This window comes from Lissotriton vulgaris, chromosome 3_1 (assembly GCF_964263255.1).
Source record: "Lissotriton vulgaris chromosome 3_1, aLisVul1.2, whole genome shotgun sequence".
Lineage (NCBI taxonomy): Eukaryota > Metazoa > Chordata > Amphibia > Caudata > Salamandridae > Lissotriton > Lissotriton vulgaris.
The window spans coordinates 1,237,232,679-1,237,254,648 of NC_141689.1; the positions used below are offsets into that span (position 1 = coordinate 1,237,232,679).

General features: G+C 47.4%; 1 protein-coding gene across 1 annotated transcript in view; it reads left to right on the top strand.

The window, feature by feature from the left end:
• The first annotated feature begins 16,491 nt into the window (after positions 1-16,491).
• Positions 16,492-21,970, top strand: part of MBOAT4 (membrane bound ghrelin O-acyltransferase MBOAT4) — a 99,852-nt gene continuing 94,373 nt past the window's right edge. Inside the window, exon 1 of the mRNA XM_086963674.1 lies at positions 16,492-16,944. Coding sequence (XP_086819800.1) covers positions 16,492-16,944 — 453 coding nt within the window. The remainder of the gene's footprint in view (positions 16,945-21,970) is intronic.

Below are 21,970 nucleotides of genomic sequence, written 5' to 3' on the forward strand. Positions count from 1 at the left end.
TGTTGTCATCACTGGTAGATCTAAATGTGACATAAAGGCCGAATATGTTGTTTTACAACTTTGTAGGGCCATCAGTGTTCTAGCCATGAATACCACAGCATCTGCATATAGCAGAATTGAAAGGAGTGTAGAAGTGATATGAGGAACGTCCTTTCTTTTCTCAACCATAACCGTATTTAATTTATTTGTATGCAGAGAAAAAGAAATGGGGCATGGGCATACCTCTGCCTTACTCCTTCTCAATTTTAAAAGGGTTAGTGCACCCCCCTGCTTCCCAACGTGTGCCATAGCTACTGCCTGGGCATATAGCTGTCTAATAAATAAAATTATCCCTACGTCATCTCCCATGGCCTCTATAATGGACCATCATTTGTCATGGCCCACACAGTCAAAAGCCATTGAAAGATCCATGAAGGCCATGTGGAATTGGACTTCCTTTGCTGTTGCATATTTAGACGCTATTAGGGTTAAATTTAGGCACTGATCAAGTGTCCCCCTGCTCTTTCAGAAGCTATATTGGACATCAGCTAAGATGTTTTTATCCTCTGCCCATTCTTTCAATCGGTTGAGCAGAAGTCTGCCCATTAATTTTGCTGAGCTGTCTATTAGAGAGATAGGGCGATAGTTAGCTGGGTTCCAACCATCCCCCTTCTTATATACCAGAATTATCACAGATTGCTTCCATGAGGGTAGGGGACCTGTTTTACTAATTGTATTAAGTACAATTGTCACTGGATTCTATTTGTAAGAAATAAATCTACTGGGACCCATTCTGGTCCAGCCGCCTTCATGGCAGAGGACTGGGAAAAAGCGAGTTCTATTTCCTTAATTCCAAAAGTCAGCGTGGGTGTTTCCGGACTCGACTTTCCCCTCTTTTGGAAGATTGTCTGAAAATAAGTTACCCAGAATTCTTCGTCTACATACAAGTCTAGTGATGTACCCCCTCCTCCTGCAGGAAGGGGGAGTTAACTACCTTCCAAAATGCTTTACTATCCCCGGTAATTGATGCTTGCATTAAATTCTCCCACGCTTCTGCCTTGAGCCCACTTTTTATTCTGGCTAGCTTGTATGCCGTCCTGCAGCCACTAATTAGATTTCTATTTCTTGGTTTCGTTTTTAGTGCTTTTTAGGTCTCGCCCTAGCGAAAGCACGCTCTCGCCGCAAGACTATAGCTGTCGCTCAGCCGACAACGAGTGGAGACAAGAGCTGGCCACGCGCAGCATTTTGCAATAGGATTAGGTCGCACGCGTGAGCTTCTGCCGTAGACAGCATGGCAGAAAGAATCGGATCACGACGCGCGCCTCGTGAAAAGTTCACGTGAATGTGCTTGGTAGGCAGGGGGAGTCTGCAGAGGGGCGCGCGGTGCCGATAAACAGGCTGGCTTTGCCTCCTCACGGACACGCGCGCTGTCCGTGTCCTCGTTCCCGCCCGCTGTCCGTGTCTTTGTTCCCACCCGCCCGCTGTCCGTGTCCTCTTTCCCATCCGCTGTGCGTGTCTTTGTTCCTGCTCCCCACCCGCCCGCTAGCCGTGTCTTTGTTCCTGCCCCCCTCCCGCTGTCCGTGTCCTCGTTCCTATCGTCGTTAAAATCCCAAGATTTCCAAAGCGTGCAGCCCTTGGCCTCCAAAATAGACATTGTTGTTCGCTGCACAGTGCAGGACATTTGTCCGGCTAGCCGGCTTGCCACGTCCACTGTGTGTGTTTGCTGGTGGTCCGGTATGACGCTCTGTTATGTGCTTCGATACTGTACCTTGCAGTGGATAGAAGGTCTGTGTTCATGTTCCATTTTGAGGGCTGGGTGCCTTTGTGACTCACACTGAGACTTCGCAACTGTGGCTGTCGTGCTCCCCTCCCGCCCGCTGTCCGTATCTTTGTTCCCACCCGCTGTCCGTGTCCTCATTCCTATCGTTGTTAAAATCCCAGGATTTCCAAAGCGTGCAGCCTTTGGCCTCCACAATAGTCATTGTTGTTCGCTGCAGAGTGCAGGACATTTGTCCGGCTAGCCGGCTTGCCACGTCCTCTGTGTGTGTTTGCTGGTGGTCCGGTATGACGCGCTGTTATGTGCTTTGATACTGTACATTGCAGTGGATAGAAGGTGTGTGTTCATGTTCCATTTTGAGGGCTGGGTGCCTTTGTGACTCGCACTGAGACTTCGCAACTGTGGCTGTCGTGCTTTGGTGTGTCTTTCCTGTCCTCCTTTGGTGTGTCTTTCCTGTCCTCCAGTCGCTTTCTAGAGATTGTACTTGGTCTGGTGTTGGTATTGCAAGGTACGCAGGTGACGACGTATTCGGGTTTCCGAAAGTCTGCGCATATTGTGTGCCTCGAGTTCTGTTCAGGTGTAGCCAACTCAGCCTTTCATCCTTCTGGAGCCAGTGAAAGGAGGAGCGTTTATGAATGTGCAAGATTGAACATAAAAGTACAAGGCGTCATGACAGCTCAGCTAGATGAGCGCGTGCTCGAGGGTGTGAGCCTGTGTGAAAGAGAGCTTCAAGTCCAAGCTGAACAGCATCCCTCCCGCCCGCTGTCCGTGTCCTCGTTCCCGCCCGCTGTCCGTGTCTTTGTTCCCGGCCGCCCGCTGTCCGTGTCCTCGTTCCCGCCTGATGTCTGTGTCTTTGTTCCCGCCCCCCTTCCGCCCGCTGTCCGTGTCCTCGTTCCTATCGTCGTTAAAATCCCAAGATTTCCAAAGCGTGCAGCCCTTGGCCTCCAAAATAGTCATTGTTGTTCGCTGCACAGTGCAGGACATTTGTCCGGCTAGCCGGCTTGCCACGTCCTCTGTGTGTGTTTGCTGGTGGTCCGGTATGACGCGCTGTTATGTGCTTCGATATTGTACATTGCAGTGGATAAAAGTTGTGTGTTCATGTTCCATTTTGAGGGCTGGGTGCCTTTGTGACTCGTACTGAGACTTCGCAATTGTGGCTGTCCTCTTTTGGTGTGTCTTTCCTGTCCTCCAGTCGCTTTGTACTTGGTCTGGTGTTGGTATTGCAAGGTAAGCAGGTCGGGTTTCCGAAAGTCTGCGCATATTATTTGCCTCGAGTTCTGTTCAGGTGTAGCCAACTCAGCCTTTCATCCTTCTGGGGCCAGTGAAAGGAGGAGCGTTTATGAATGTGCAAGATTGAACATAAAAGTACAAGGCGTCATGACAGCTCAGCTAGTTGAGCGCGTGCTCGAGGGTGTGAGCCTGTGTGAAAGAGAGCTTTGAGTCCAAGCTGAGCAGCATCCGCCTTCGAGCCTTCCGGTTTGGATAAATGAGAACTCTGAGCTAGGAGATGGTGACTTCTGTTATTATTGTAATCTTCTTTTATACCATAGTGTGTTTAGCGGAGCGCTATTGTATATATTATTTATGAAGATCAAATAACACTACGTAGGGGTATCTTGGCGCTATGCAGACACATACATGATATGATGCTGCTACCATAAATGTGGATGAATTAGATCAGTGAAAGGCAGAGTGAGTCAGCGGCTCCAAAAATCCGGGTTTTCAAGGATTTTCTGAAGCAGAGTTCTGAGTGAATGAGGCGGAGATGACAGGGAGGCGTATTCCATGCTTTTACCCCAAGAACCCGTGTGTGGGTTTTAGTAGATTTGCTGACGAGGACCTAAGAAGGCGTGTGGTGAGTCCCATGAACAGGCGCTGCTGCAAACATAGGGGCTGTGGATAGCGAGGCATTTCTATATGTAGAGCTTCCCCAGCGACCGGAAGTGTATGTCTGAGGGGGTCACGCGCCGGCGCCCGCTGGCAGTAAGTGTCCTGGCAGTCCGCTTTTAGGGAAGACCAGTGTACACCCGTAGGTATAAGAGCGCTTTAAATCAGCATGCTTATAACAAGCAAAACTAGCACTCTATATTACTGCCAACTTTGCTTAGCATGAGCAACAGCTACCCATTCACAAACGATGTTTATATACCAATTGCAAATTAAAGAAAAAAAATTAATGCAAAGCATTGTCATTTACAATGCCAGTAACTCAAACTTTAATGCTGCGAGACCTATTGCATTGCAAATGCTTGTTTAAGATTAGCCACAGCTAGAGTGCAGTTGTTATTAAACCACCTATTTAACACCTTAGCTGCTTTGGAACGTCCAGCTCCAGTGCTGAACGTTCCATTGCGCAGGTGCAGTTGGAACGTCCAACGGCAGCACTCCCGAGGTAGTGGTGCCGCTGGACGGGCGCAGCGCTTAAGGGGTTTAGGGGGAGAACTTTTTTGGGGTGGGAACAGTTAAATTGAGCTGCGTTCGTTCCAGGACCTTTCCAAATGCTTTGATTACCTGTTGTTCATTTGCTAGGGGGTCTAAACATAACAATATCTCGTTTTTATTGTTCAATACAATCTTATTAAGTAAGGTATTTACCTCGACTTTGGCTCATCTTAGATTGTACCCATTCTTACTTTATAGAATTGGTTTTGGGGTGTGTTTATAATTATTTTTTTTATACGCTCCCCATGGGAAACTATTGGCCATTAGTGCATGGTCACTAAGACCTGTCATCTTGACCTTTGTTTTTTTTAGATACCACTGAGAGTATCAGAGGAGATTATATAGTCAATAGAGGAACATGTCCCTGCCCTATAAATAGTAGGGTCCAGCTCACCGGTACATACGTTTAATTAATTTCTGATTTCAAGCTGACAAGATACCAGTAATTTGTTTAGGGACTTATGCCCACATGCACCAAGCATTTTTGGAGTCGCAAACGGTGCGATTCCTTAAAATCGGCCGTTTGCGATTCCAAAAATGCTTTTTGAGATGCATCATTTTTGTTGTTGTTGAAAATCACTAATTTTGCGATTTTCTAAAATGCGATTGCATTTAAGGAATCGCAATTTTGCGATTGCTTAAATGCAATGCATCATTCTTAAAAAAATTGCGAATTTAAAGATTGCAAGTGCAAATTACCACGAGGTTGAACCTCGTGGTAATTTGCGAAAAATGTTTAAAATGCACAAATTAGCATTTTAAACACTGTCATGTTACAGACACACATGTCCTTAGGACATGTGTGTGTGAAACATCCATTTTAAAATACATTTCAGGGGTGCAGGGGGGGTCCTTTGGACCCCCCCCCCCTGCACCCATGGAATGCATCAACATTTTGCGAATTCCAATTTGCAAATTCGCAATTACCATTGATTCCTATGGGCCTTTTGGCCCATAGGAATCAATGGGAATTGCGAAATCGCAAATTGGAATTCGCATAATATTTGCGATTTGGTAAAAATTGCGATTTTTACCGAATCGCAAATATTATGCACTTTCAATAATGCATCCCGTTTTGGAATTCCTTATTTGCGATTCGGTAAAAATCGCAAATTTGGAATCGCAAAACGGGAGTTTGATGCATGTGGGCAATCGAACCTACATGACTAAAATGGCAATTGCCTCTCTACTATGGTCCATTACCCCGCATAATCAGGGCTCAACTCTAGGGCAACTATTTGTTTTAAAATCACCTACCCAGAGAATTAACAAGGGTTTAGGGTGGTTATATATATATGAGGGCCTCCATAATTCTGCCAAGGTCCTCTACCATAGAGGCTGGATTCATAAAGTTATTATTATACAAATGTGTGAACATTAAGTCTGTTTTGTTATGTCCCTTTGCAACTAATATGTGGGAGTAAGGGGAGTTATTCCAGAAAGACAGTATTTTAAATACAATGGTATTTGAAATCAATGTTAGGATGCCCCCTTTGCTTTACCCCTTATTGATGGTAGAGCTGGGGTATGGAAGGAGCAATAGCCATTTAAATCTATAATGTCTACCTCCCTTGATTCCTGCAAACATATATGTGAGTTTATCAATTCCTCATACCATTCATTATTATCTCTTTTATTGTTATATCCAGCTATATTCCAAGTAAGGAGGATGAGCTCATTTTCACCTATTTTTGTCATGTTTTCCTTTGCTTGATTGGGGCCTAAATTGCTCAATTGTACTTCTGGCCTCTTTACTGTAGGATCTATGATATTTTGTCCTATAGGATAGTTTCCGGGGTATCTTCTTTTATCATCTACCTGATTTACAAAGAGTGGAGCCTGGCTAGGTGATACAAGTCATAATCACAACTATCCATACTTCCAGTGCAACAAATCTATTTCTGGTAGGGATACCCAGAGCCTCACTCGGTGGAGGCCTATACAAACTGCCCATTTCCTTTCCTGGTAGCCTATAGGATCTAAGTAGATCTAGTCAGGGTGGTTTGTAAAAATAGGCCAATGGTACAACATACATCTGAGACATCAGGGTGGGAGCTGGGGGATACAAGTCAATGGGGGAAATATAGTCTCCTGATTATTTATTTAAAATCTCCTGCTGTGCTTGTCTAAAATGTTGGCGTGTATGCTGTCAATGCTCTTGCAGAAACAAGTGGATGTCCTATTCAGTTCTGACCAATGACCAGGGGTATTTTAATCACTTTGAGACAGTTGGTATGAGGTGTACAACTTCACCAGTGGCCTATGACCACTGGAGAGATATCTTTCTATGCTCGATGCTGAGAGACTCGGAGTAATCCACTATCTCTTGATCTTTTTTAGATGACCCAGTGTGGTTCTTACCTCCTTTACCAAACCATGAGTAGCCATTATCTTCTCGAATTTGGGAGTCACTTTACATGCAGGTGTGGTGGGCACAATCTTGACTTGCAGGTATTTGGAGTTTACCTCCAGAAAAAAGGAGCCTGTCCATTCTATGTGTGCTAACCACCCGCAGGGCAGAGAGAAAGCACTAGGCTTTCTTATATAACCCTCACCCACCAGGATTACCCCTTGGGGCATGCTTCATCATAGGGTTCATCCCGTTCCGCTGCAGAACAGGACATACTACGACCTGCAGGATACGCAGGAGCACTGAAAGATCTGCTCTTAATGATGAGAAGAATAGGAGTAGGAGGGTTTTTTGTGTATGGTAAAAGGTGAAACAATCCTGCCTGGCAGGTAAGTGAAACTTTAATCCATCCTCCAGGTGGCATGATTAAAAAGTGGGGATGAAAGTAGAAACTATAGGTTACAATGCTCCTTCCTTTCAACAGGTCTACATGTTTCAAGACAACTCCCATGGCTTTTCTTCAGGACCAAGGATCTAACTCCCTGATTCCACTCCTAAAGTAGTTTTGGCGCAAAGTGGCTGCACACACTCTGCATGCTAATAAAAAGGTTTGTAGCACCGACTTGGAGTTCTGCTTGTCAACCTGCAATGTACAATGTGAGAGTTAGCCTGGCAAGATGATGGCAGAAAACAGAATAAAAGGACGCTAATGTTGATTAGTCCATCAGAGCTCTCTATATAAGCTTATATATTATTAAGAAAACACCTCTAAGTGGAAGTCTGTGTGGGCTAGAACTCATTGCTAGCTGAGGTCACATCCCTTTGACGTAAAAAACTGAAGCACAACAGCTCGCGCAAATGTTACATGAACACTACGTACAGAAATGAGGTAAAACATTCGTATCATAGGGCGTCTAGTGGCATCATCAGTTTGTGATATGCAATTTGAATCCTGTAAATCTGTTAGGAAGCGATCTTTTGTGCAAACTAAATTGCACAATTTGCTGGACACCGGATAGTCTTGAATTTCAATTGCATGATGATAATGTTGAATTTAAAAGGTTCCAGCTAGGAGCAGTTGTAGGATTCTATCCAGTGAGAATGGTAGAGGATTTACCTCCCAATTTGAGAGATACTGTAAAATTAAAAGTATGGGATTGTTCTGGGAAAGACAACAGACTAATGAAAGGTGTAGAACCAGCCCGAATCACAATAAGACCAAATGCAGTCTTCCAGAGAACACCACTTTATAATCTGTCACCAGAGATAGTGATTGAAATAACACCAGTGATTGAAAACATGCTAGAACAAGGGATTTTGAAAGAAATTGTCAGTTGTCCTTGCAATTCGCCGATTATTAGGGATTTACAGAAGCCCAACGGCAAGTATAGCATTGTACCAGAGATTTGAAAAATTAACCACATGGTTGTCCCTTGTTGTCCTGTGGTACCAAATCTTGCAATAATACTATTTCAAATTCCCTGCATTGTTGAATGGTTTAATGTTGTGGATCTCTGCCAGGGCTTTTTCTCTATTCCTTTGCACTGGGACAGTCCATCCCTGTTCTCATTCGTGTTTAGAGATGCAGTTTTGGCATGGTGCCGAGTTCTACAGTGTTATACAGAGAGTCATTCAAGCTTTAATCAGATCTTGAAAAAGTATCTTGAGACTCTGCAGATGCCTTGAAATCCAGATCTTGGGCAGCACATTGATGACCTGTTTGTGGGATGAAGTAGGCAAGAAGCTTGTAAGCATGGCAAAATTAGTCGTTTAAATCATTTGGCTAAGAATGGACAAAAGGTGTCCCTGAACAAATTACAATACTGTCAAAAAGAAGTCCTATATTTGGGACAACTTATTGAGAAGTGAATGAGAAAGGTGTCACAGGAGAAATTAGAGACATTTTTGAAGATGAACCCACCCAGAACACAGAGAGAAGTCAGGATAATCTTGGGAATGGTTGGTTTCTGTAAAAAGAGGATACCAAACGTTTCCCTAGTGGCCTAGTCTTTACAGAGGCTGAAGCACTTGGATGTGCCTGATCCTCTTCCATGACACAACAATTGCTTGAAAGCTTTCCTAGAGCTGAGAGAAATTCTTTGTCACATCCCGGCGCTAGGAATGCCTTATACAGTAAAATGTTCCCATTGTATAGCAGTGAGAGGGAGGGCTACACAGGCTCAGTTCTTACTCAGTTGAATGGGGTCTCTCAAAGACCAGTAGCATATTTTTCAACTACATGTGACCCTTCTGCCGCAGGACTGCCCAGCTGCCTTATTGTGGTTGCAGCAGTTGGTGTCAGTATTGAGAGATGTGAGGGCATATTGATTGGACACCTTCTTACAGTGATGGTCCCTCACTCAGTGGAAATATTGTTCACCTGTACAAAAACTCAATATTTGACAAATAGCAGCCTTACAAAATATGGGCAACAAATACTTGCAATGAAAATATTGTTTTGAAAAGATGTCAAACACTCAATCCGGGTACATTGTTACCTTTGCCTGAAAGTGAAATTGATGGAAATTAAGTTGAGCATGACTGCCTGGATGTAATGGATCTATGCGCATCGACCAGACATTAAAGATGAACCTCTCGATGAGCCCTTCTATGTAATCTCTGTGGACGGCTCATGTCTAAGAAAAACAAGCATTTACAATGCAACGGTTTCGCCTTTGCAAAAGTTAGAGCTATTGGCATTGTAAATGACAAAATTTTTATTTATGTGTTGGTTTTGAAAACAGATAAATAAATGGCATTGTCATTTACATTGCCAACAGCTTAATCTCTTGCAAATGTAAGACCTATTGTACCCTACTGGATTTCACTGAAGAAATTCAGAGTCCGGTCTGCAGGTGTCACGTGACAGACGGCCAATTGACAGCTGAGGTCGGGTGAAACCGTGCTTGGGTGGCACATTAAGGCGACGCTTGCTGAAAGCACTACACTACCCTACTGGAGTGTCATCTTTTTGGATATTGGTCCACTCACTCATCTTGAAACAGGAAGGTCGCCACCAGTTCCACAAAAAATACCGTCATTAAATCTTTCCTTTTTAAGGGTTGGACATTTCAGTTGGCGTCTGCCCTCAGTCACGCTCGTCTTGCCGCCCATTGTCAATCACGCGCTTCTCTGTGCCTGGCTATCAAGTGCCGGCGCCATCCGAGTGCTAGAGAGTAATAGAGTGATTAATAGAGAGTGAGTGGTGTACAGAACATAACATATGGTTTGGGACACTACAAGGTGTGCAGACGTGTCAAAGGGCTGTGCATTGTGTAGGAGTCCAAACCTTTAAGGTGGTTGTGTAGGTGATCCAAATGGCTTTAAGAGGAAGTAAGGTGTAAGGATGGATCAAAGATGTGTGTAGTGTGTAGAGGAATTCAAAGACTTAACGAGGTTGTTGTAGTTTGCACATGATGCTACTGGTGCATAAGGCTGCTTGGATTGTAGAAGGGTCAAAGGGATGTGTAGAGGAGTCCAACAGTGCCTGGAGGGGTGCACAGGATACAGATGGCTGCGTGGAGTGCATAAGGGTCAAAGGGATGTGTGGTGAGGAGAGGAGCCACCAGGCCGAAGGTGATTGTGCAGACGATGCCATAGCTGCAGTAAGTGCTTAAAACTGAACGTGTTGTGTGGTGTACAGATGACACAAATGGCCGGCCAGAGGAGGCGGCACAATGTGCATATGTCTCCAAGTGCTGTGTGATGTACAGATGCGTAGTATGGTGAGTACATTAGCCTAAGTAAAAAGAGGGGAGTTTTTGTTTAAACAATGGCGAAATACATTTGTTTTTAATTATTTCGTACACATGCGTTGACGATGCTGTTACTTGCGAACATCACTTTTCGGGTAACCTTCAATTTAACCCCCATTAACAAGTGACACACCCCGCAAAAGCCAATGCCCTCTTTTAAACATCTGAAGTCAAACTTACCACTCCACTCTGCCCCGGCGGTGGCCGCGAGAGCGCCAACGCATTGAGTGGGCCGCTTCTAAGCTCTGCACAGCTGCTCAAGAGAGGTGCGAGAGCCTCGGGGTCTCGCCTCTGCAAGCCGGGTCCTGCAGGAGCTGCTCCTTCTATTAATGCACACTACAGGCGTGAGCCGGAGATGCACATGCGAGGGGTGCTCTTCAGACACCTTGTTTTTGTGCCCGCCGAGCTATTTATAGGTTCTCAGAGGTACCGGCGCTCGCACTTACAAAGGCTCCTCGCCGTCCTGCCACGAGACACTCTGCGCCATAGATTACTCGCAGCCGAGCCTCCTTTCTTCCACGCCGCCCCATTCATACTCCGCATAACTGGAGCAGCCAATTCCAGGCTCCCAGCGATTAAAGATTTATTGCTCGCTCCTCACATACTGCCGGGCGCTCGGAGAGCGCGGGAATGGGCCTCAATGCGCCGGCTCGAGAATAGAAAACTCCTCAGCGGATGCCACAGCTCAACCCTCCTTTGGTGATTAATAGTCCAAGTCCAAGGCAGTGGAGCTGATTTGATCGAACAGAGGCCCAGACAGTCCTGCCAGAAAAGGAGTTTGTGACCTGCTGAATGGACCAGGTTTCTGCAAAAAAGCTCTCGAGCCACAGTTATCTCGGAGCTCTGAAAATGCCCTCCCCAGTTCATCAGCGTGCATTCATTCCCCTTGATTCAATTTGCACACTTCTGATGCATTAAATGCTTGACACGAAAATAGACACGAAAAGCGCGCACAAAGTGTTTGGGGTATTTCAGTGCGCAGTGTAAGAAACATATGGGTTTCTAAATACTCCTTAAAAAAAAACAAGTCAGGTCCCGGCCCAGCAGCCAATCACAGCGCGGCCCGGGGAATGACGTCACGGGGGTGTCCGGGCCGGCAGCCAATCACAACGCGGCCCGGGGAATGACGTCACGGGGGTGTCCCGGGCCGGCAGCCAATCACAGCGCGGCCCGGGACAAGAGGCGGGACTTAAAAAAAGAGTCAGAAACGCCCCCGAATCGCGTTTTCACGGGGAAAGCGTGATTGACAGCCAATCTCTTCCAATGGCTAGCCTCCATTTATGGAGCTAGCCAATGGAAGACAGAGGCGGGATTAAGCCCCATACTGTAGGATCATAAGATTTCGCCCTGGGCAGAGCACCTGCTTCGCAGGTGCTACGGCCAGGGCGAAACCTAAAAATGAAGGAACTTTGAGAGCTGCTTATGCCCTCTGTACAATTCAAGATGTGGCAGAAGCCTCCTGGGTTTGAGGTATTACCTCTGTACCACAAGTGGCAGAATTAATTGTCCTTGCAAGAGCTTGCTGCTCAATTTAGAGTGACTATATTTACAAATAGTCAATATGACTTTGGTGTGGTCTTTGATTTTGAGCAGCTATTGTCACAAATAGAATTTATGACATCATCAGGCTCCACTATTAGAAACGGGGAATATGTTATATAATTATTATTGGAAGCTTTGCAGTTACCCCAGGAGCTATGAAGTCTGAAGAGGACATTACCTTTTCAATGTTGTCATTAGCTGGTACTTGGGAAGAAATCAAAAGACTACATAAAAGAAGTTTCAGAGGCAGAATAACAAGGGTGGGTTAGAGCAAGATATGTTAAGAATACAAACAACATTTGGGTTTCAGTGATGTATACCGTTCAAAAGATAACACACACACATTTACAAGTGTTCCATGTGGAGGGAGTAACATGCAATAGCAATATAAACCATCATAGGTTTGACATTTCAATGGGTCTTGGGCATCCCATATGAACATGACACATATTAGCTTTGCCAATGCCTGATTGTTTACTTGGGAGCGAGTGTTGACAGAAGCATCTGATAAGCTACAAAAAATAAAGCAAACCTATTTTTCTGTAGCAACCATTTTTAGATGTTTTTGCCAGCACCCGCTCACCCGTGCTTCTGGGCCATATGCTGACTGATTTCTGATGCAAAGTTCTTCACCCATTCCAATGGAGGTGGAAGGACAGACCCAGAGAGCCAACATAAACACATTGAGACTAAAATACTCTTGTGTGCTGATCTTAGGGCCATATTTAGAGTTTGTCGACAGGGTACTCCATCACAAATGTGACAGAGTATCCTGTCCGCCAGGCCCTTTATCTGCCCGCTCTATTTAAAGTCAGGATGATTGTCAGGTTTCTGTTTCCAGAGCTCCTGTTGGCTTCATCAATGTAAGGTTTATTCCAAAGACCTGGCGCAGTGCTGACTGTTGGACTAAGGGCATCACACCACCCACCCTATTTTAGGCTGACAGTCTAATGTACTTTTTTGATGTCTGTCACCCCCAGGGAAAGCCTGGTAGCAATGAACAGAAAAATACAAATAATGGGGGAGCGCTAGGTGGCGCACTGGTGAATGGCCGCCTGACTGTGAGGCTCTCGCCGCCCGGCGTATGAAATCCGTCCTAAAATCCTTCAATTTAGCATCCAGGAGGCCCAGACCAGCATCTCTGCACCCGGCAAACTTGCGGAACCTGCAGGGAAATTTGCAGCCCCATCGGAGCAGTGGAACGCTGGATATCGGCCCGGAAATCTGAGACGGGACGGACCAGCGGAGCCTGAGCTGCACGTGTGCCGGATCGGCCAATCACGCCACTCTGTGGCGTAGGAGGTGACACTAGGCCGCGAGAGGGCTGGTAGTGTACCGGGGGGGCTTTGATGGCCAAGCACCGGCATTTCAGCGCCCTGCAACCTCCGGAGGGCGACCTACGACCCCTCCCTCGTATTGGACCGGACCCGGGGAGAGCGGAGCATCATCGAACCGCGGCAGTAAGGAAGTGATTCCAGTTACTGGCCCCCCTGGTGCTCCCTGCGGCCTTGGTGACTGTTGCGGGCCTCGGGCCTGTAGTAAATGACTGTGGCGACCTTCTAGGTGCTCTGGGACTATCCTGATGTGGAATCCATGTGGCATCCTCCCTCTGCCGCCTAAAGTAAGTGCGAAATTGTTGGCGCCAAGCTTCCTCCTGAGCGGCGTAGTACTTGAGGCCTGTCGGACCCTCCACACCACCCCTTTCTGCTGCAGAGGGCCCCCCCTCTGAACGTATCACTGCGACGTGGGCTCCTGAGGGAAGGACGACTGCCGATGTATGTACCTGGGCCCCCGCTCGCATTCCTGGGGATGCCCCCAACTGAGCCTTGAGGCCTTTGTGCTGCGCACGTGGAGTGGACTCACCGGGGGGCTGCAGCCACGAGATATTTACGGACGAACCCTAAAATTCTTTTCTTGAACTGATAGAACTGCGGCCTAGACCTTGTTCTTCTATAGGCTGCGACGCTAGGGTGACGCTATCCTCTGCTCTGGCATTGATTTCTGGCCCTGCCTAAACACCACCATGGACAAGGCGGACCCGAGACAGCCTAGGCTTACCTTCGACGCCTCCAAGCGAAACGCTCGTCCCGGACAAGATCCACCTGCCACCTCCTCAACGGCCGAATCGGCTGCGGGAGCAGCAGCCCAGACCGCTGAGATACAGGACATCCTACGAGAGATGCGCCAGGGGTTTGCCACCATAGCGGATAAAGTAGACAGATTGTCCGCCCGAATGGATGGGATTGTACACAAAATGGATGTTCACGAAGAACGTATCACGTTGCCGGAAAGACGTATATCGGACTCCGGTGACGTGCTGGCCGGACATACTACCCAGCTCTCTAGGATGGAGAATCTGCTGCGTGTCATCGCCTCCAAGAATGAGGATTTGGAAGCCAGGAGTCGAAGAAATAACATACGCATAATCAGAATTCCGGAATCCACCAACACAGGCCGAATGCAAGGACTATGTGGAAAAGCTACTGCTGTCCGCAGTGGGCTCGGAGGCCTTTTCCCCCCAGTTTGTTGTTGAGCGGGCGCACAGATCGCTGGGACCCAGGCCTAAGTCCGGTGCGCTCCTGAGACCCATAATTGCCAGGCTCCTTAACTATCCGGACCGAGATGTTGCACTGAAGGCCGCCCGCAGTAAATAATCGTTATCCTATGAGGGGAATCCCTTCACGGTGTTTCCAGATTTCACGCCCCTGGTGCAGGAAGAGCGGCGGAAGCTCCTCGATGTCAAAGCAAAACTGCGTAATGCTCAAATTGATTACGCTCTCCTATACCCGGCGAGATTGCGTGTGACTCATCAAGCCCGACAGCACTTCTTTACGAAACCATAGCAGGTATATGACTTTCTCAAGCATCTCCGGCGTGCGGCACGCCCCGGGGAAGAGGCAGAAGACGAACGGCAGGGTCCGCTGGATGAAGAGGGCGCTGGTGAATAATGAAGGGCGACGTTCCTTGCGTGGGTTGCTCCACACAACAACTTTGCAGGTATGATTCACCCACACTTAGATAGGATCTATCGATATTGCACTGACTGGTTTGAACTCCTTCTGGATGCTGGACGTTGACTCGCTGGGCACCCCATATGCGAGTTGGAACTGTAGTGTTTGACACAGGCTCCAGCAGCAAGGGGTGGATTGTGTTGCCACCTAGATGTCTCTTATTGGGTGTTCCCCCACACTTGCCTGGCCACAAGAGTTGGCGAGGATTGTTTTTTGGGTATGTTGGGTGGGGATGGTGGGGTGGGTTTCCTATACTGGCAAGTTGGGGCTGCTTCAGTGGGAGGGGGGTTGGACGGGGGATGACGAAGTTGGTACAGGTACTACTTCTATTTACATGAGTGCTTTAATTTCATGGTGGTTCTTGCTAGACTCGGAATGTTCGATCTGAATGTCATACTGCACATCTTATCAGTTGTCACACAAATTCTAAACCCTAATGGCTAGGCAGCCTGACGCACAATTCAATGTAATTACATGGAATGTAAGGGGACTTGGGGACCCTAGGAAACGAAGACAGATATTAGCATACCTTGATAGGCATCACACCCACGTAGCAATGTTACAGGAAACGCATATTGCACCACACAGGCCCACGACCTTTGCTTCCCGTTGGGCTGCGCACAGCATCTTTTCCTCGTACTCCTCCTATGCTAGGGGCACTGCGATATTAATCAAGAAACACGTCCCCTTTCATCTTACAGAACCGATGGGAGACGACCAAGGGCGGTACTGTATGATCTGGGGCCGATTGGGCCTGGAATAGGTCACACTAGTGTGCTGTTACGGCCCTAATGTAGATACCCCTGAGTTCTTCTCCTCTCTTTGGGAGGCAATCAGACGCATAGGCTCTACGCATATTATTTGGGGAAGTGATTTTAATGTTACGTACGCACCAACTCTGGACAGACCCCACCCCAGTCCGCACCATCGCACTAAATCTGGCTTATTGCTGAAAGACATTATAGACGAAAATCAATTGGTTGACACCTGGCGACACATGCACCTACTAGACAGGGAAGGCACACATTTCACGGCTCACGCGGCCACTTGGGCCCGACTGGATCTTTGGCTTGTCTCTCGGGGTCTGGGCACTGCACTCTGCCAGTCCCACCAGCTGACCAGGAAATATATTCGGACCATGCCCCAGTGCTGATGGCCTTTTCATATGCTGACTTTAGCCCTCCATGCAGCGCTTGGCGACTCAACACACGCATGCTCTCAGACATAGTCTTTCAGGAGGAACTGCGCGAAGAGGTGCGCGATTTCTTGGAACGGAACAAGGGGTCTGTTGATGCAGTGGAGACAATTTGGGAAGCCTTTATGGTTACCATAAGGGGTTACTGCATCTCCAAGGGGGCAGGAATCCTTAAAAATATCCTGAACACCTTGTCTAGGCTGGAACGAGAACTGCGGGCACTGGAGGATAAGCTTAGAAGCACACCAGACGGTGAAACGCAGTAGAAATTTAGGGCCCTGCTCAATGAGTACATGGAGGAGGCACAAAGAGAAGTGCGCTTTAGGGGGAAATACTGGCAGGCTCGCCGGTACGGCGAGGGGAGCGCCCCGGTAAGGCACTAGCGAACACTATCCGACGGCCTCGACACTCTGGCTTTGTATTGGAAGTGGAGGGTCGTGATGGGGCGCGCCACTGCGAGCATAATCGGTGAGTTTACTGACCACTATGAAGCTTTATACACGACCTCCGGGGCTGTGGATGTGGACTTTGATGCCTACCTGGGAAATATTGCGCTAGGTTGGCTAAGTGACGCGGATCGCAATTTCTTGTGCGCTCCCTTCGAACTAGATGAAGTACGGGATGCCATAATGGGCCTTCAGTCCGGGAAGGCCACAGGTATGGACGGCATACCTGTGGAATTTTACAAAACCTATATAGACTTAATGGCACCTATTCTCCGAGAAGTATATGCAGAATCACTAGAAGTTGGTTCACTGCCTGCCTCTATGAAGGAAGCGCTAATAATCTCCCTGTTGAAACCGGACAAACCTGCTCATTTGTGCGAGTCCTATAGACCTCTGTCGCTCCTCAATTGCGACGCCAAAATCCTTGCCAAACTCCTAGCTAATCGAGTTAGTCTATTGCTGGAACATCTTAAATTGCCGGATCAGTCCGGATTTGTCCCTGGCAGATCCACTTCCCACACCCTGAAAACCTTATTTACAGTGTTGCACAACGTGTCCCCTGAGCTACCCCTAGCAGCAGTCTTTCTAGACGCAACAAAAGCTTTTGACTCGCTTGAGTGGCCGTTCCTCTTTGGGATAATGCACCGCATGGGCTCCCCCCCCCCATTCATATCATGAATATGCTTACTTTATCACCAACCAGGGGCCAGAATACTGATCAATGGCCAGATCTCGAACACCTTTTTGATTACCAGGGGCACGCGCCAGGGATGTCCGTTGTCCCCACTCTTATTTGCTATGGCCACTGAACCTCTGGCTGCTCGCCTACGACAACGTCACAATGATCTGGCCCTCCGCTTTAACATGAGGCAAATATTAATATCCATGTATGCTGACGATATTACCTTGTATGTTAGAGACCCGCAGCATAACTTGAATACCCTACTTAGAGAATTTGTAACATTTGGTCGTCTGTGGGGTATCCAAATAAACTGGAGTAAGTCTTGCTTCTTCCCGATCACGGAGGCAGTGGCGCGTTTCCCCCTGGACTACCCATTGCAATGGTGTGACGAAGACGTACGCTACTTGGGCATGAAAATCACCAGAGACAAGGACGAACTCATGCGTCTTAATTACGGTGTAGCAGTCTCACGCCTCACGGATAAAATTGACCGTTGGATCACACTTCCCCTCTCTATGGCAGGAAGAGCCTCGCTGATCAAAATGGTAGTTCTACCACAACTATTGTACCTGTTCCTGCATATTCCCCACTATCCTGGGAGGCATTTCTTTTCAACCCTCAGGTCCGAACTGTGCAGATTGGTGTGGGGAGGAAAAAGAGCTAGACTGAAGTGGTCCACACTTGCTAAACCTTATGCAGCGGGTAGGTTCGGAATTCCTGATTTTGAACTTTACTATCTTTGTGCCCAGGCGCATTACATGTATTACTGGATTAGACAGCCCAGGTACATGCCACAAGTTGCGGCTGCACATTGGTTGCTACACCCTATTCCGATAGAAGGTGCAGTCTATATGAATCTGAATGCTCGGGAACGCACACAGACCACTGTGAATGCCACAATTACAGTGTGGCAACGCATAAAGTGCATGTTCGATCTCCCCCTGCTCTATTCACCGTTACTTCCTCTGACCTACCATCCAGATATGCCACTACTACAAAAGACAATCTTCTACAGACTGCAGCACTGATTGTCCATTCCATTATGGGGGGACCTGTACACGAATGGAGTGTTCAGAGACTTCAGCGATTTGCTCAAAGATGCACAACATACTCCATTAGATAGCTTTCTGTATCTTAGACTCAAACAGGGGATGAGGGCGCTTCACACTGACTTTCGTGCTGAGCCCCCATCGCTTCCACCACTGCACGCTGTACTACAACAACCCTCACCCAGGCGACTGGTCTCGCTCATCTACCGAGCCATACACACTAGACCTGTGACGCTGGATTCACCATCTCGTACTAAATGGGAGGCGGACCTGGGCACACCCATAACAGATGACCAGTGGGAGTACTGCTGCTCACAAACTGAACGAGTGTCTGCCAGCAGCCGGTTTCGGATAATACATTATAAGTATCTACACAGATTGTACTGTACCCCTGCTGGCATGCACAGACGGCAACTGCGCGACACTGACTATTGCGATAGAAGCCGCGCGCCCAGGCTGATTTCTTACATTTAGCCTGGGAATGCCCCACTATCGCAGAGTACTGGACACAAGTCTTTGCATCCCTTACCCAGATAATCAATGCAAACCTTGAGGCTACCCCATTACTAAGTTATGTTCAGCATGTCTCCACAGCGCATCGCAGATTCGTAGCTCTAGCTCTGGTGGTGGCCAAGCGCCGTATTGCCTGCAGATGGGGAAGGGGAAGAGCACCAAAATTTAAGGACTGGCTTGCAGACATGATACACTGCCAAGATCACCTCACCCTTTATGCAGACCTTCTCCCTGCCAATTCTCGACCCAGAGACATATGGGCGCTATTTGCAGCTTATCTGCAGTCCTGCGCTGAGGCAAACGACCAACCTATTGCTAATACTCAAGTATAAGAGCTGTCTCTCTGTAACACTAAGCTATTAGAGTGGTCTTCCTACAAGTTACTTCCTGACCGACACTCTCAATGTCCTGCTTCTCCCTCGGGGACCATATCAAGAGAAGGAACCCCCTGGCCGCCCCCTTACATCTTTTTCGCATTCTCATGTTTGCCTTACAGTATACTTACATATGCAATGATATGAGAATTATTGTGTAATGCGTTTTTAGCGACTACTTGTTGATTGCTGATCTTTGGCCCGAGCTCACAAGAGAACCACTGTGCCTACTGCACCTTTTTCACTTTGTTATGGATTACATCATGCACATGTATACTTCAAAGATGCTTAAATGTTGAGACGCGGCCGGCCCTGAGAGGTTGTAGGCGGCTTGCTGTGTTAGAAATTTCGTACTAATCTTCTGATGCTACTGATGATTCATTTTGTTTTGAAGCGCTGGCGGCCACATGACTGGTGGTAGGCATGGAGCTGTGTAACCCATCTAATTTCCCAATAAAATGTTAAAAAAAAAGATATATACAAATAATGACCCCCCCCCCCCCACCTCAGGAAAAACTGTGGGTGTAGGGGCCATTAGTTATTTGTTTTCAAAACCAAACTCCCATTTTGGGAGCTTGTTCTTGAAAACAACTTCAATGGATGGGCGTCAAAATCGATGATGGCTATTTTACAAACTTTTGGTAACTTCAGAGGAACGCTGTGACTGTGGTTACTCTGAAGGTCCTGAGATTACAGGTGGGCAAGTGGTGCTTTCTTGATATGGTGGCCCTCTGCGTGTTAGTGTGGTAGATGTAATGTCCTCCGCCACTCTAATGGAGAGAATAAATGTTAGAACTGGGAGTCTCTAGTTGGCAATGGCTTGCACCATTGTCCAAATAGGGACCCTTGCTCCTAGTCAGAGTAAGAGGGCTACACTCCTAAATAACCCCTGCTCAACCCTGTGGTAGCTTGGCACGAGCAGGAAGGCTTATCTCAGAGGCAGTGTGTAAAGCATTTGTGAACACATACAGTAATACAGCGAAAATAAGTATTCTTTATATAGACTTAACACAAGACACAAACAACAAAAATCCACAATACAGTATTAAGAAAATGACTTTAAGATGGTAGAAATAGCTTAGTTCAAAGATGATGGTAAATGGAACACGTTTCTCTCAAAGTACCTTAGGATGCGTCACGCAAGATAAATAAAAGGTTCGCAGGGAGAACGATGTGTCGGTTCCTTGCTTCGGCGGAGGCGATGCGTCTATTCCTCAGTGCTTGCGCAAAGTAGGCGATGTGTCTGTTCCTTACCAGAGAAGAGGTGATGCGACAAACTCGTGGTGCGGCCTGGCTGCGATGCGACAAGATTGCGCCTCGATGAGATGCGACGATCCGGTGCAATGCGACAAGATGGCGTCTTTGATGCGATGCAACAACATGAAGGCGATGCGTGCACGCCCGATAGCCGTGCAGCGACTCTAACTTTGGAGCTGTGACAGACCCTGCGACACGCTTCTCCGGTGAAGCGATGGCGACCCATGTGGTAACGACACGCTTCTCCAGTGATGCAATGGCAACCCTTGCGGTGGTGACTTACTTCTCCGATGATGCGACGGCGACAGCTGCGGATGCGACACGCTTCTTCTTGTTGAGTCGCGCTTCCAGCTCCCAACAATACGCAGGCTTCTGCAGACAGAATTCCCAGCAAGGAAATTCAGGGGGGAGCTGGTGGTGAAGTCTTGTATCCCTGAGACTTCAGCAGGAGGCAAGCCCAGTTCAAGCCCTTGGAGATTCTTCTTCAAGATGATGAACGTTGCAAATAAAAGTCTTTCTCCTTTCCTTGGCAATAAAGAATCCACTGCAGGCCAACCCCAGAAAGCAACACACTGGCACAGGGGAAGTCAAAGACTCATGCAGATTCTCTGGTTCTTCTCCTTGGCAAAAGGTCCTTCTTATTGTCCAGAAGTGATCTAAAGTTCTGGGGTCTAGCCCCCCCCCTTTTTATACACACAAATCCTTTGTCTCTGAAGGCACCGAGTGTCTGTACCTAGTCCAAACCAGTTCTGGTGCATTCTGCCAGTGCACAACGTCTTCCTTTGTCAGTGTGGGCCAAGGTCATCAGACGCACCACAGGAGGTGAAACCAGCGTTGTGGAAGGCAGGCACAGCCCTATTCAGGCCCAGGTGCTACTCCTCCCACCACTCCCAATACAAATAGGTCTATTCAGCCTTGTGCTGACTCACCCTGCCTCCTGGATGGTTTAGGCAAGAAAATACCTACTTTCTAAAAAGTAGTATTTTCAAACACAGAATGTTAAAACCAACTTTACTAAAAGATGTATTTCATCATTCTGAGTTTACAGGCATACTAAATTTGTTTTTCTACCATGTTCCCTGGGTCAGTTAGGATTTTAAAATGTTGTAATCAAACTGCCCATTCTGTCCTATGAGGACAGGTAGCCTTGCAATAGTGAAAAACGAAATTGGCTGTAATTCACTATCAGGCCATGCTACACACATCAGGGCATGTCCTACCTTTCACGTACAATGCACCCTGCCCTAGGGCCTACCTTGGGGATGGATAACACGTAGAAAAGGGAAGGTTCAGGGACTAGTAAGTGGGTGCACTTACCAAGTCGACATGGCAGTACTAGACTGCACACAGGCTCTGCAATGGCAGGCCCGAGACACACTTTACAAGCTGCTTCTGTGGGTGGCACAATCAGTGCTGCAAGCCCACTAGCAGCATTTGATCTACAGGCCCTGGGCACACATGGTGCACTGTACTAAGTTCTGACAAGTAAATCAGATAAGTCAATCATGTAGTCACTAATCCATTACAATAATTTACAATAGGGAGCACTTGCACTGTGGCACTGAATAGCAGTGGCACCGTGCCCAAAGCATCTAACC